Source organism: Prinia subflava, chromosome 6, assembly GCF_021018805.1.
Source record: "Prinia subflava isolate CZ2003 ecotype Zambia chromosome 6, Cam_Psub_1.2, whole genome shotgun sequence".
Taxonomy (NCBI): Eukaryota; Metazoa; Chordata; class Aves; order Passeriformes; family Cisticolidae; genus Prinia; species Prinia subflava.
This window is the reverse complement of record NC_086252.1, coordinates 7,785,448-7,799,665: the sequence shown is the minus strand read 5'-3', so window position 1 is coordinate 7,799,665 and position 14,218 is coordinate 7,785,448. Positions and strand designations below refer to the sequence as shown.

Below are 14,218 nucleotides of genomic sequence, written 5' to 3'. Positions count from 1 at the left end.
TCTTGGCAATAGTTTGAAGCTCTCTTGGACTTCGTAATTGCAAACCAAACAGCCAGGTCTTATCTTCCAGTCAAGGTTTGCTAGGGAAGAGGGGGAGGCAGAAGACAGGAAATCTCACTCCTGCAGAGAACCATGCTGGTTTTAGCTAACCTCCAGAGCACCATTAACACACATGTTCTCATCCTGAGCTCTCCCTCTTTGCTAGAACAAAGGGCAGCCAAAAAATCAATTCAGTCCAAGCTAAGCTAATATGTGCTGGTGCTTCTTCCTCGGTTCAGGGAGAAAACTCCCAAAGATTTAAGGACAGATAAAAGAAAGAGAACATCAGTGCCCAGCTGCATGTTTTATCAGTGTTCAGGCTGAGAGCCCTGCTAAGCTGACAGCTCAGCTACCAGAACCCAGCCAAATCACCACAGCCTGGGGCTGACTGCCCTGCTACCACAACCTGCTACATTTTACAGCACATGCTCGCCACAGTCCTGGTTCTTCTGTGGCAGGTGTGATAACCCAAGCATACGTTCTTAAATTAACAAATGCCCTTTCACTTACCCTCCAGCAAATGCATCGTTGCTTCTATTTTTGCTTTTCTACAATTCAGGACAGAAAGTGGACAGAGACTGGGCCCAAACTCACACCCCAGTTCCTCCATTCCACAGCCAGTTTGTACAGAGCCACAAAGGGTGTTTGGCAAGTGGGGCCAGCCAGTGACTCACCAACAGGGTCACACTTCCACCTCCCCCGGCCCTGGCCAAAGCAGGTGCAGTTCAGCATGTGCCCCTCGTCGTGACGCTTGTGGAACGTCTGGTTCACGTCGTAGGTGATGCCATCCACAATGCACTGGTCTGGGGGAGAGGACAGTTCATCAGCAACAGGTCTGAGCAGTGAGAGAGAACCCTGCTGCCTGGAACGTCATTCCCCTGCTTGATCAGCACACAGACTGAGCACAACCAGCTCCATCCAGACCAGAAAGGAGCCCTCCTGTAATCTGTGACCCTTACAGTGCTGCACACACAGCCCTGCTCCCAAGTTCATCTACCAGCACTGTTCAAATAAGCAACTCTTGCAGAAAAGGACAATCCAGCTACAGAACTGCCTTGCTGTTCCTTCAGATTCCACGTGTGAACAAAAATCTAAACCACCACACTGACTCTCCAACCATCTCCTCTGAGGAACATCTCAGCTGAAACTCCTCAGCCTCAAATCACTGCCACCACACAAGGAGAAAAGGGCTGCTCCAGATTTATAAAGATACAATGAAGAAGTACAGCCATCCTCGTGATGTTATGCTGCTGGGTATCTCTGCCACCCTCTGTGGTATTCTGAAGGCAGAGGCAGATCTTTCATGCACACAAGATGCTGCTGGTGCCCACCAGTCTGCTCTTCCCTCCTAACACAGACCCCATGCCTTAGTACAATGGTATCACTCTGTGAGATTCAACGTCCATCTGGGATCTGGCCCAGAATTCCTAAAACCAGTCTAATCACAGCAAGGAGCAGAAAGACAAAACAAACATGAAAACAAGCCCAGAAGCAAGTTGTTTTGTTAAGTGGGACCCAAGCTCAGGTCCAGAGTCAATCCTGCACCAGCTGTCCTTGGGGAAGTGAGCCCAGGCTTTCATTCCCCATGATATTTTCCCACACCACGGGCACAGCATCAGGATAAACCAAGGAGAGCTCAGACTCTCCTGCAGGCACCAAGGTCTGGCTGCTGTATTTAAACAGCTCTACTCAGATAACCTTTGCCTTCTGAAAAAGCGAAGTATCTCTACCCTCTCCTCATCAAGAAAGGCCAATTCAGCTCCAGAGGGGAACTGCAGAGAACTAGCTGTGTAAGTGGAAACAGAACTTGCACAGACCAGAACTTTCAGCAGTGCCTTTCACACTGTTCTGAAGGGAACACATGAAAAAAACCCTTTCCAAAGCCCTTGAGTGAGCCTTTCTCTATAAATTATATCCCATTTCAGCAGTGGTGTTAAACAGTCCTTTCTTGGCCTCTTGACAGCAACCCCCCTGCCTTTTCCAGACATGAAGCCAATGCTGTGAGCTAGCTGTAGGATGATCAAATGTCTGTGCTTTTAAGTCTTCTTTTTTTGGTATTGCTTAAGTACTTCTCCACTTGGACCACTCACACAAATGAGTAAATAAATAAGAGTAATCTCCACGCTTTCCTGCCAGCTTTTCATATAGATTAGCCAGCAAAAGGCTAATCCAGCACAGAGGAATTGAAAATTTCACTGCAGAACAATAAAACAGAACAGCTCTGCTTTCAAACTTCAGACTAGTCTGGAGTTTTGTCTGCTCTTGAGTGGGGAGGTGCCTATACTGAGCTCTCTGTAAAGTCACAGTGGTGCCAATTCCTAAATGCAGACAAAAGGAGGGAGGGATACCACGAACAAGACAATCAAGGTTTGCTTCTGCTTGAGAGCCTGCAAAGGCTGGAATATACTTTTCCACCACATAACTAAGACAAGAACTTCACAGCTCCCCAAATCCCCCTCCTACTCCAAAGAGTAAACAGCAGCTGTTGAGTGTGGGCTCAAGCCCACAATGACAAAAGAACACCAATTTCTCCCACCTCCCACTGAGACTGAAGTGGTGATATCAACATGAGAATCAGTACCTCTGAGCTGTGAATAGGCAATGCAGGTCCATTCTCCACGGCCATTTCCTACACAGGTACATCTCATCATGTGGCCCATGTCGTGCTGCTTATCCCACTGGTCCCCAACACGATACATGACACCATCATTGGTTGTGCAGATTTCCTCGTGGGCTGGGTGAGAAGAAAGCAAGAGGGTATTTATGAGGCCAGAATTTACAAGATTTTGAGGACTGAGACCATTTGCATTTGCCCCTTCATACCAGGTAGTGGTTTCTGCATCTGAACAAGGACATTTTAGGCACTCACTCCAATTTAGGTTCTCCAGCAGATCTACACCAGTTTGCACCAGCTGAAGAGCATGCCTACCACTGTCTTGTAGCAAAGAAGCAATGAAAATCACCTTCTCCTGGCACTGCCTAAATCTCTGCTAGAGCTGGTCAGTGGGGAAAAAAAGCACAAAACAAAACTCCAGAAATGCCTTAAGGGGCACTTTGGGCTGAGCTGCAGCTCATTGGAAGTCATCAGTATCTGACCAACAACAGAGAGGTCTTCCCTTTGCAGCTCTAAGAGCCACACACAGGCGCTCCACAACCCCTGGATAGCTCTCAGCCTTACCTGCCATGGGGCAGAACCCAAACTTCTGGTCAGCATCGTAGTTCTCAGTGGTCCCACACCACTTCATGTTGTCCCTCCGTCCCTCGGAGGTGCAGTCGGTGTAGTTGCGGTTGTTGTACAGGAAGGGGAAGTGGCACAGAGCACCATTGGAATTGCCACCACGTGTCTGGACCAAAACTGTGCAAAAAACAGAAAGAGGACAGATGCAAATGCAGCCTGCACTCTCTTAGCATGCATGGAAGAGCTTGGAAAACAAACCACTAGCACTGCTTTTTCCCACGTGTGCCCTGTGTATAATCCACAGGCCTCTTTTCTTGGCTTTAACTAATTCAGTTGTGGAAACATAAGCTTTGCACAAGGTCAGTTCAGTTCAAGCTTTGCTCTGGAACAAGCTGCAGAGCCAGCCATGGGAATTCCCAGGAAACAGGGAAAACCAAAGCTTACTGTGTTTGGGAAGCAGCTTTGCAGATCCCTTCTAGCAAGGCCCAGGGAATAAAATAAACTCCCAGTTCTCAGCATACCTGTATTATCTCACTGGAGCTATTTCCCAGTGGTGCCCTTCAGCTCTAAGGGAAGCCTTCACCCTCAGGAAAGGGTTATAGTTCTGTTATGTACAACAGGACAAGCCAAAACCTCTCTGCAGGCTGGAAGCTTCATGTTTTGCAAGCAGCAGTGGAAAGAGAGCTGTAATCTACCTGAACTAATCACCTCTTGAGCAACTCTGCTTTGCAAATATTGAAGAACAAGAAGACACTGAGATTTTTCTATATCACATTTCTCTTTTCCACAGTGTATCACAAGAAGCCTCTCTAAAACATGGATGTGTGCATAGACAGGGACAGTGTTTGGGTGCTTTTTGGGGGGTTAATTTGTTTGGTTTTTTTAAAAAGAAAGTATTACATACCCTGCAGAGAAAGGCTTGACTTTGTTGAGGAAAAGAACAACCAGAATAGAACAGAATTTTAAAAAAAGTGTCTATGCAGTGTAAGAAGCAGTATTTTCATGTGGGAACATACACAATCACAGAATCATTAGAAAAGACCTCCAAGATCATCGAGTCCAACCCAACATGAAATATTCTTTCCAAGGTCAGATCCCAAGAAGCTGCCTGGACACTGCTCCATGGACGTCTGACAGTCATTCCAGAAGTGCAGCCACACAGGTAGACAGATCTGTGCTGTGAAGGGAACACTGACCATCCACAGACAAGGGGGAATGCTGCTGCCTTAGTCATGCCCCAGCTCTTGATCAGTGACCAAAAATCACTGCTATATATGGCAGCCTGGCTAGATAGCCAGCATGGAGGGAGTGACAGGACTGCACAAACTGTACTCCACAGATATCCTCCTCTTTGCAGCCTAATATGGGCATTGCTTGAGGCAATTCACCCGAGCAAAGCCACAGATAAGCATCCTTTGGGCCAAAGCTCCACCATGACTAGGTACTCCCAATCTACAGTCAGCTTAGAGGACAGAGAACAGGACTCCAAGGGTACATCTGTAGCCACTTCCAAAGACACAAAGAACATACAAGTGCTCTGTCATCAGGCAGCCTTCCAGACTGCTGGAACTGGTCAGACAGCCTGCTCCTGTGTCCTCTGCTCCTTCCTCCATCCCTACAGCAGGGTCCCACGCCTGTGAAGACCCTCTGGGAAGGACTCACCGTTCTGCTCAGTACAGAAGGAGTATCTCCTGTCCTGCTCGAAGTTGGAAGTGGTGCTGCACCAGAAGTGCCCGTCCGTGCGGCCCTCAGTGGTGCAGGAATAGAAGGTCCTCCCGTCGTAGGTGAAAGGCAGCACACAGGGCTCCCCATCAGAATTGCCACCGTACGTTTGGGTCACGGCTTCAACAGGAAAATCACAGCATCAGACTGCGCTTTAAAGCCATCCCAAATCTCAAGGCTCTAAAACAGCAACAGCCCCTCTGGGTCAAATGGTTGGCTGCTGGGAACCCACACTGGCTGCCATGGAGCCAGGCCAATACACACCAACAGACAGCTCCACAGCTGTGCCACTCTTTCACATTCTTTTCCAAACATATATTATTGCAGCTTCATTTGAATAAAGTTATTAATGCTGCTCCCCAAGGGCTCTGTTTCCCCTCAGCAGGTTATATATAGCTCACTGGGAAACGCTCCTGCCCTAACGAACCACACTTCAAATAACCAAACAATTTCTTCCCCCGCTTGCACCTTTCTCCAGAAGACATTTCTGACACGCACACAAAGGGCTCCACTTGGAAGTTAAACCACAGCACTGGAGGGCTGAGCGGAGCGGAGAGGCACAACCAACTCGTACCTATCTCCTGGCAGCTGACTCCGTTGCCCAGGCAGGTGCACAGCATCTGCTGGCTGCCCTGCGTCTTGAGCCACTGCATGCCCACGGAGTAGACGACGCCGTTGTCGGTGATGCACTGGCCGTAGGGCTGTGGCTGGGGCTGCGGCTGGTACAGCGCCGTCTGCACGTTGGTGATGCTGGGGGAGCCAGAGCCTGCAGCACAGAAGGGACACAAAGCTCAGCAGCAGAAAGCTGCCATCAGATGCTGAGATAATAAAACTTCAGGCACTCCATCACAAAACGCTCTCAAGCTTCTCGGGACGTGGCTTAACCATTCCACTTAGCAAGTTTTCAAAATCAGAAGAACAACTCCCCCTTTCTGCTAATGACCAAGCCAGGTTTCCAACCCTGCAGAGTGGCTTTAGAAACTGTTCTTCATACAAATTGTTTAGAGAGCAATTCTTTTAATTAATTGAAGGAAATGTACAATAGAAAAATCAAGATCGGTGACAAGAGAATAAAGATTACCAAGGAAATAGGGAGGTAAGGGAAAAAGGATTAATTTTGAATTTTTCATTGAAAAACAAGAAGAACAAGCTTTAAAATATATTCTTTTAGTCAGCAATTTTTGAATTTTGAATCACAGTTTTTGGCACATTATCATTTGGAATAATACTAAGAGACAAAGAGGCTTGTTGTTGTCTACATCACATAAATTTTTGCTAATGACTCCCACAGGTACCTCCACAAATTCAGCTCTGCTGAAACAGGGGAAGTAATAATGGAAACAAAATACTGGCACCCTTGAAGTGTTACACATTTTGAAGTTTAGACCTTCTGAGAGTTTTAATTTAACTTGATGGCACCAAACAGTTAAAGGTCATTTAGCAAGTAAAATTTAATGCAGGCACTGCAAGAAAACAGAAGTTCTACATTGCACTCACTGATAAGAAACCTAGATCCTTAAAATGACAAAAAAAAGAATTTAGGAGCTGAAGATTTAAACCTTAAGCACAAAATATATGCTACCTGTAAACCAGGTAATATTTCATGCCAAAATTACAAGCTATCTCAGGTACATGCATTAAACAGCATTGTATACATTCCTTGACATTTTTGGGTTTTTAAAGCTGAGCCATTAGTAGGTGTATTTATCATGTCAAAGAAACCAGATGGTCTCAGTGGGGTTTAAATAAAGGACATGTCAAGAAAGTTACCCTGAGGCGAATACATAAAGTTCAAACATTAACTTGGAGTGCCATGCTCCCAAGACAAAGATAATTCCTGTGAATGCAGGGCCCTGGGTGTGATTTACTGCCCTGTGACTGTGCAGGCAATCCCATCTGTACGTGCCAGCCCCATTTGTGCATGGAAACAAGGTACCAATCAACCTTATCTCCACATGCACAAACAAGGAGCATCTTCTGAACTCTGACCCTCTTTGACGCTCATCTTTCCCAGACAAGACTCTGAAATGCTTCAATTGGGATGGAACAGCTCGACTTCAAGTCCTAACCTGTCAAAAATGTGCCATTCCCCTTCCCTATGTTCCCTGTCCCACTTACCAGTGCTGGTGGTGTGCAGGGACGTGTGCCGCTCACATTTCCACTCCCCTCTGCCATTCCCAGTGCAGACACACTGCAGCAAGTTCCCACGGTTGTCCTTCTTGCTCCAGGTGTCCCCAATCCTGTAGGAGGTCTTGGTGTCGTGGTCGTTGCAGCGATCTGCGTGAGGAACGGAGCTCTCAGCTGGGGCTGCACTGGGTGGCTTCACCAGGCAGCTCCCAGCACTCCAACAACTCCAGCAAACGAGCTCATCTGAGTTAAAGGCCCACTATTGCAATTCCTCCGTGCACTACGCTGCAAAGGCTGACAGCATCCCAAAATCCTGGTGCTTTAGCCTAAGGAAAGATTTCCATTCATTTCCAGAACTGTGCTTTCACTTGGCAGCCATTGTCAAAATGAGCTACTTTGTGAAGCCATTCTAAACTCACTTGGTTCTTATACACACCTTTAAAGCTAAAATTGTTTTAATGACCCTTGTTTTTTCTTTTAAGAAAAACACACAGGGGTCTTTGCAGCTTGGTCATTTCATACTATAGACAGGGCACAGCTCAAGTTCGGGGCTCTCTCTCATCTGGAAAGGACTAAAACCTGTTTGAGGGCAACACACAAAATCCCATTTCTTCCAAAAGAAGCCTCCATAAAGCTGCAGTGAAGTTAACACAAGCTGCTCAAGTAACACCAGGAGTACCAGACTTTCTAAATCTCTTTAATAACCCACAGCCCCCGATGAATTGAGCAAATGGGTTCAAAGGACAGCACAACAAACTACTTTTGTCTGGATGCCAGAGCCACATGGATTAACTAGTTCTTCCTCCCTTACAACATTTTACCTTCTTATTCAAGGAAAACTTGATACAGTGGCTCAAATATAATCACGGATCAATGAACATGGATTTATGAAGAACTGTGGAAGGACATATGCATTAAGCCAGATTGCCACTGAGAGAGCACACGGGACAGAATGTGAATGTAGAAAACATGTTACTGATTCACAGTGCTAGAATGACCAGAAATTGAGCATTTGCCAGAAGTATGGTAAATTGGTGAGGTACTCATCATGCAATCTTGCAAATGTGAAAAAAATGTGTCTTATGAACACTCTTCTCAATGAATAGCTGAAATGTCACTGAAGCAATCAGCTGTGATTCTGGAAAATGCTGGCCATAAAAGACACATAACAGCAGCACACACTTGAAGTGTAATGCCATTTTGTGGCCTAGAGGTATCATTTTATATACATAAATTTGAATTTCTCTATTTAAATGTAATTGGAAAACAAAATGAAAAATGAACAGGTCCTTATATTGCAATTTCCCCCATGATACAACAGCACAGACCTGAGTTATGGAAAGAAAGCTACTGCCAAATACATTTTATTAGTAATAATAAGTCCTCCAAAATTCACAAACAACACATTCTGTTTTATTCATTCCCATTTGACAGCTAATGATTTTTCCCCATGTGCCTTTAACAGACTTAATATTGTCACGGCTGGGTTGATTTTTATAGCTTATTTCTTGACCAAGTCTCTCCAGGTCTTCTATTTTAATAGAAAACCCTCCACCCTCCTTAGTGTCTTACTCTTTACAGGTCTGCTGTGTGTATCAGCAAAAATCCATTATTTGTGTGCCCCAAGGCAACTGAATATGAAGCAGTTGAAAGGCTACAGAAGAGTTGTCAAACCTTGCATAACCAAGGCGTAAGGTACAAAGTTAAATTTTCTTGAGGCAACTGGTGTAAACCTGCGACAGAAGTAAGCTCTGTGGTGGAGCTAACAGGACTGGAACACAAGGTCAATAAACAAGCAAGATTTGGGGTTTTAAAAGTCCTGTTTGCTCTGCAAATACAAATCAAATGGAGTATTTACGGTAATGTCCCTCAATGATGCAAAAGCTTTTTAAAAAAGTCACCTGTGCTGCTGGAGTGGGAAATGGGGTGAGAAAAGTGATAGGTGAGGTGGTAGAGCAGGCAAAACAAACCCTAGTTTAGCTAACATATAAATGAAACAGTAACAGACAGAAAGAAGGAAATATTTTAATCTTGCAGATCTTGCTGTTGGAAAGGGTATTTAACTTAAAAACCACTCGACTGTCCCTCAGAAGGCTCCTTGAAAGCAGGAATGGACATCCTAGGCTAAACTCTCTGCCTTTTTGTGGGCCAAGCAATTTCTCTGATTTCCTGGCAGATGCCTGGCTGCAGCTCAGCTAATATACAGATTCCTTAAACCTTTCTCTCTGCATGAGATTAAATCCCCAATTAATGCAGGCACCCAGCACTGATGCAGTGTGTCCCAGGCTGCAGATGGTGACTGGGGCACCACACAGGCCTCTCCCCCCTCTTCACTCCCCAGAGAATTGTCCTTCCCTCTCTAACTACTGTTACTTGCACAGGGCAGACAAAGGAACAACTTTCCCACGAAGAATGAAAAGTAAATAAGACAATGATCAAAAAAGATAAGCAAGATTAATAAAGCAGAGCAGCTGGCAGCTGCAGGCCGGCACTTACTTCTGGAGGTGCAGGTGATGCGGCCGCTGCCCTCACCGAGGCAGGTGCAGTCCACCATCATCCAGCCCTGGTAGGGCTTCTCCCACGTCTCCCCCACCACGTAGGATGTCCCGGCTGTGTTGTCGTAGCACCGCTCGGCTGTGAGGGGAAAAGCAGATCAGAGCCCAGCCAGGGCACTCCCACACCTCAGGGGAGACAAGGAGAAAGGGCCCACACGCCCTGACTGCGCTGAGGGGAAAGAAGGAGCAGTCTCTTACCCACAGGCTTGCAGGTCCACTCGCCCTTGCCGTTGCCCAGGCACACACACTCCAGCATGTAGCCGCCCGTCTCGTGGGGCCGGCGCCACGTGTCGCCGATCTTGTAGGACTGGCCGCCCTCATGGCAGCGATCTGTGGTGAGACAGGCAGGCCAAGGTGAGGCACCTTGGTACAGCACAGTGACGACAAGGTAAGGGCCATCTGGCCAGGGGCAAAGGGGGGCAGCTGGGGTAAGGGGCAGCAAGAAGGAGGAGGGACACTGAAGAGAATGAGGGGGGACATCAGCCTGTAAAAGGGTGCTTAACATTTCCCACTGGCATCTGCCCTTTCCTGCCAGTGTCCACCATTTTCTGTGCTTCCCAGGCCCTGTCCTCTGTCCTCAGCTAACTTCTCCACGCTCCAAACAACAGCCAAAGTGAAAATTAAAATTCCCTGGCTGGTGAAAAGGGAATGCCAGGGAGCAGTGAGGGTGAGGTGCTGTTCCTCCCTCAGACCCTGCTCTCAGGCTGAGGGCTGGTGAGACAGGGTTTGCCTCCATCTTGTTTGGGGCAAGGCCACTTGGGCTTCTCTGAGGCCATTCATGAGGGAGATGGCAGCCAGGACAGCACGGGGAGGGCAAAGACGTGCTTGGTGTGACAGCCCAGTGGGAAATCAAACCTTTTTTGGGGTTTGGAGAGCCTGCCCTGGAAAGGCAGATTCCTTCCTTCCTCACAGCTCTGAGGCACAGCCCTGGCTGAGGGAGGGTAGCATGGCGCAGGGCAGTTTGCAAACACAGCGTTTGCTTCTTTGGAAGAATCCAAGAAAAAAAAGAAAGAAAGAAAGAAAAAACACCATATCCCAGCATTTATTAAGAGCCAGTAAAATGTTTTGTGGGCTCATTTATGAAAGCAGAGAATCTCAGAGCTCTGCAGATTGATTCAAAGCCAGTTGCAGTCAGTGAGACTCTCCAGTGAGCTCTAAACCAGGCTGATGATGAGGAAACAAGGCTGCTCTTACACTCGCAATTTCCTTACTGACTCTTTTTCTTACAACACTTATCATCCCTGCCCAATAAAATGCCATTAAATTCAGAAGGGCTCCAGCTTTACTTGTTAGATTTAATGCATTATTTTTTTCCCATGCTACAATGATGGCTGGTTTCCGAGTCCTCTGTGGCAACACTACTAGGATCTGCATGTGTGTCTTAAACAAGAAACTGAATACTTTTAACAGCAAGACTTTTCTCAAAAGGTACCTCAGAGACTTTGAAATCTCAGTATAAAAATCCTGACACACAGCAATCTTCCTCTGTGCTCACAGAAAGTCCAATTATGAACTAAGGGGAAATTGTGAACAATTCAGTGACTCAATAAGGAAAGGATTTCCAGACAGAGACGTGAAAGGGGAGCTGGAGAGAAAGGACCAAGGGAAGAGAGGGAAGAGCAAGAGGAAAGTATGGGTCAGACTAGTGAAAAAGGAGTTGTAGAAACATGTTACACTACTGTCTGGATAGCAAATCCCAGTTCCCTTAGAGACAAGTGTTCAACAACATTTTTGGAGGATGAAGGACTGGCTCTCAGGTGGCCAGTCAATTAATTTGTTATCATTTATTCTGAGTAGTCCCATTAATGCTGATGGTGTTACTTTGACCCACCAGCTGCAGAACAGACTACTTTTTTCCCAATCAAAAAACTACTTTTGTAATTGCACCTGTGAAGATGTAACACTCTTGTACATAATAAATTACTAGCCTGTATGGCTGGACACAAGCAGTAATTTTTGACCTGTGTTTTGACTGTGAAAATTTATGTACATGAGGCAAGGACTTCTGATTTCAAAGCTTTAGCGGGCTTTGGATTAAACCCCGTGCAACTGTAGCTAATAGGCACTGGGAATATCGTGTAAATTGCTCTGGAAAATAAGGATCTAAGGAACAATAGCTCTAGGAACAGGCTCTTAGTTACATACTGGCAATGGTGCAGCTGATTCTCCCACGCCCAGCTCCAATGCAAGTACAGTCCCAGATCATAGAGTCCTTGGGGCGCTCATAGGTCTCCCCGACTCGGTAAGTGGATCCAGTGTATTTGTCAAAGCAGGTCTCTTCAGCTGTGAGGGAGGAAAAGCAAAAAAAATTAAATAATCAGCTTCATGTAACCACACCAGTAATACGTACAGTCAATAGAAACACATTCTTTGCCTCCTCACACAGATACCCCTTTTTTCCTGGGAAAAAATGCCTATCAGTCTCCTCTTTCCTCATGGGACGAAACAGCAGAGAGGAAATTGGGTAAAATTTACCCCTTCAAGGCCCCCATGATGCTCAACAACCTCTTCTTCCCTCCCTCAGGGAACCACATGGCAGGCATGCCTGAAAGCATCAATGCCAGCTGTTTGAAGCCAAGAGCAAAGACAGGAGGGAGCTCACAACCCCTGGAAACTGTGTGCTTTGTCATGCTAATCCTCCTCGCTCTGACTTAGCAAAAACTGAGTAGATTAACTGCAAATTCTGCAGCAGTCCCACCAAAGTCAACAGCAAAGTTCGCTACTTGTGTACTGCTCACACTCGTGCATAGGTAAGTGATTACAGAACATCAGTGCTGCCACCAGACTCAAGATGTGGAGCAGAAAAACCTTCTTCACTGCTGGGCAGATAAAGTTCATTGTGTCATAAGGAAAACTTGGGAATCTCTGCAGGGGAAGGAGAAGTAGATTGAACCCTCTTTTGTGGAGTAAGGGGACTGAGTACTCCTTAAAATACTCCAGCCGTGAGGCAAGCAGCACACAAACCTTGCAGAACAGACGGCTGAGATGCTCACATCTGTCTTACATGAACACTGTGAGCCAGTTTTTTGTCTCTTCTATCTCCAGAGCAACATAAAAGAATTATGGCAAACCAGTGGCTTCAGACCAATAAATAAGATAGATTGCATCTGATAAATGAACTACACCGAATCCTAGAGACGCATCCTCCAGCAGACCTTGCATTTAAACTTCTTTCCGTTCCCTAAACTTTTTGTGCACAGACTAAACAATCTCATTTTACACTCAATTATAGAAAGCTCACAGCACGGCCAGGAGGCTGTGGAAAGTTGTAAGTTGAAATATTTTTAAACAAGCTGACGACACTGCACAGCTATGAAAAGTTGGGGTGAAGCAATCGAACAGAGCAGAGCCAGAGCTGCAAAGTGACTCCAGATTTGAACTTCCCCGTGCGAGTCCAGGAGTCAGTTCAGTTCATTATAAAGAAGAGGTTGGCTCCAAAATTAATGTTTAGATCCAATCCTCCAGAGAGATGAGTGATGTTTGGCTTGGGGTTCTGGTGGCAGGCCCATCGCTAATGAAAAGCATTTCTTAAAATCCCAAGCCAGATCTTCAGTGTAATTGAGTGTAGATCCCATAACTGACCCTAAGTACCAAGCTTCAGTGGAAAACATGGGCTGCCAGCCCTAACTCGTACAAGGCTCGGCTTATTCGGCACCAAGAGCCGCGCTGGGGTCTCGACGCAGACAAAAGGGGCCACCAACTTACGTTCGGGCTTGCTCTCGCAGTTGAACCCCCGGCTCCCACCGTAGCAGGTACAGACCAGAGTGTTTCCCAGGTAAGTGCGCTCCCACTGCTGGTTTATCTGATAGTACCGTCCATTGTCATAGCAGGTCTCTGGGGGAAGAGGAGGAGGAGCGGGGACGCAGAGAGGGAAGAGAAAGCAAAGTTCGGCGTTACCGAGGGCAGCAGCCGGGAGGGAAGGGGCGCGGGGCGCACACGTGTGCGGGTCCGCCGAGCCGAGGGGCAGCTCAGACAAAGCCCCCGGGGCCACGGGCGCTGCCGTGCCCAGCCCGGCGGCTTGCCCTGCCCTGCCCGCGGGCGGTACTCACGCTTTCCCTGCGCGGCGGTGCCCTGCGGCAGAGACGTGGTTTGGGTCTGCGCCTGCCGCCGGCTCTTGCCGCCGGCTCCGCGGCGCTGTCCCCCCGCCGCCGCGGCCCCCAGGCAGAGGGCGAGCAGCGCCAGCCGCCACACGGTGCGGCCCGGCATCCTGGCACGGCTGGGCTCGGCACGGCTCGGCACGGACAGCCCGACGGACGGCACGGCGCCGCTGCCCGGGCGCTATATAGGGCGGGCTGGGCGGGAGGAGGCGGCCGCCGCCGCCCCAGCGCCCATTGGCCTCGGCGCCGCCGGGGGCCGGGCGGGGGCCGCCACCGCCCCGCCGAGCCCCGCCGGGGTGGGAGGCCCGGCCCCCCTCAAGCACAGCGGCCGTGCCATTTTGTAGAACATCTGGCTGAACAAAATGGCTTTTTTTGAGGGGAGAGGCAAACTTTTCTTTTTTTTTTTTTTTTTCCTTGGAGCAGCGCTGCCTGTAAGCGGATACTGCTCCGTTCAGGAGGGGTAATGCTCTGCACAGGGGAGAAGGTGAGGTGTAACATAC

At 47.7% G+C, this 14,218-nt stretch overlaps 1 protein-coding gene across 5 annotated transcripts in view; it reads right to left on the bottom strand.

Annotated features, from left to right (window-relative positions):
* FN1 (fibronectin 1) overlaps positions 1–13,896 on the bottom strand; it is a 51,193-nt gene extending 37,297 nt beyond the window's left edge. For 3 of the 5 annotated variants that reach the window (XM_063400091.1, XM_063400093.1, XM_063400094.1), the window contains exons 1-11: positions 13,671–13,895; positions 13,327–13,455; positions 11,767–11,904; positions 9,820–9,951; positions 9,563–9,700; positions 7,058–7,216; positions 5,514–5,705; positions 4,880–5,059; positions 3,218–3,394; positions 2,621–2,773; positions 714–842 (exon numbers count right to left, since the gene is read on the bottom strand). In XM_063400091.1, the coding sequence (XP_063256161.1) occupies positions 714–842; positions 2,621–2,773; positions 3,218–3,394; positions 4,880–5,059; positions 5,514–5,705; positions 7,058–7,216; positions 9,563–9,700; positions 9,820–9,951; positions 11,767–11,904; positions 13,327–13,455; positions 13,671–13,827 (1,684 nt within the window). In that variant the 5' untranslated portion in view covers positions 13,828–13,895. Of the gene's footprint in view, positions 1–713; positions 843–2,620; positions 2,774–3,217; positions 3,395–4,879; positions 5,060–5,513; positions 5,706–7,057; positions 7,217–9,562; positions 9,701–9,819; positions 9,952–11,766; positions 11,905–13,326; positions 13,456–13,670 lie in introns of all 5 variants that reach the window. The other 2 variants (XM_063400092.1, XM_063400095.1) reach the window with 2 other exon arrangements.
* Positions 13,897–14,218: the final 322 nt, after the last annotated feature.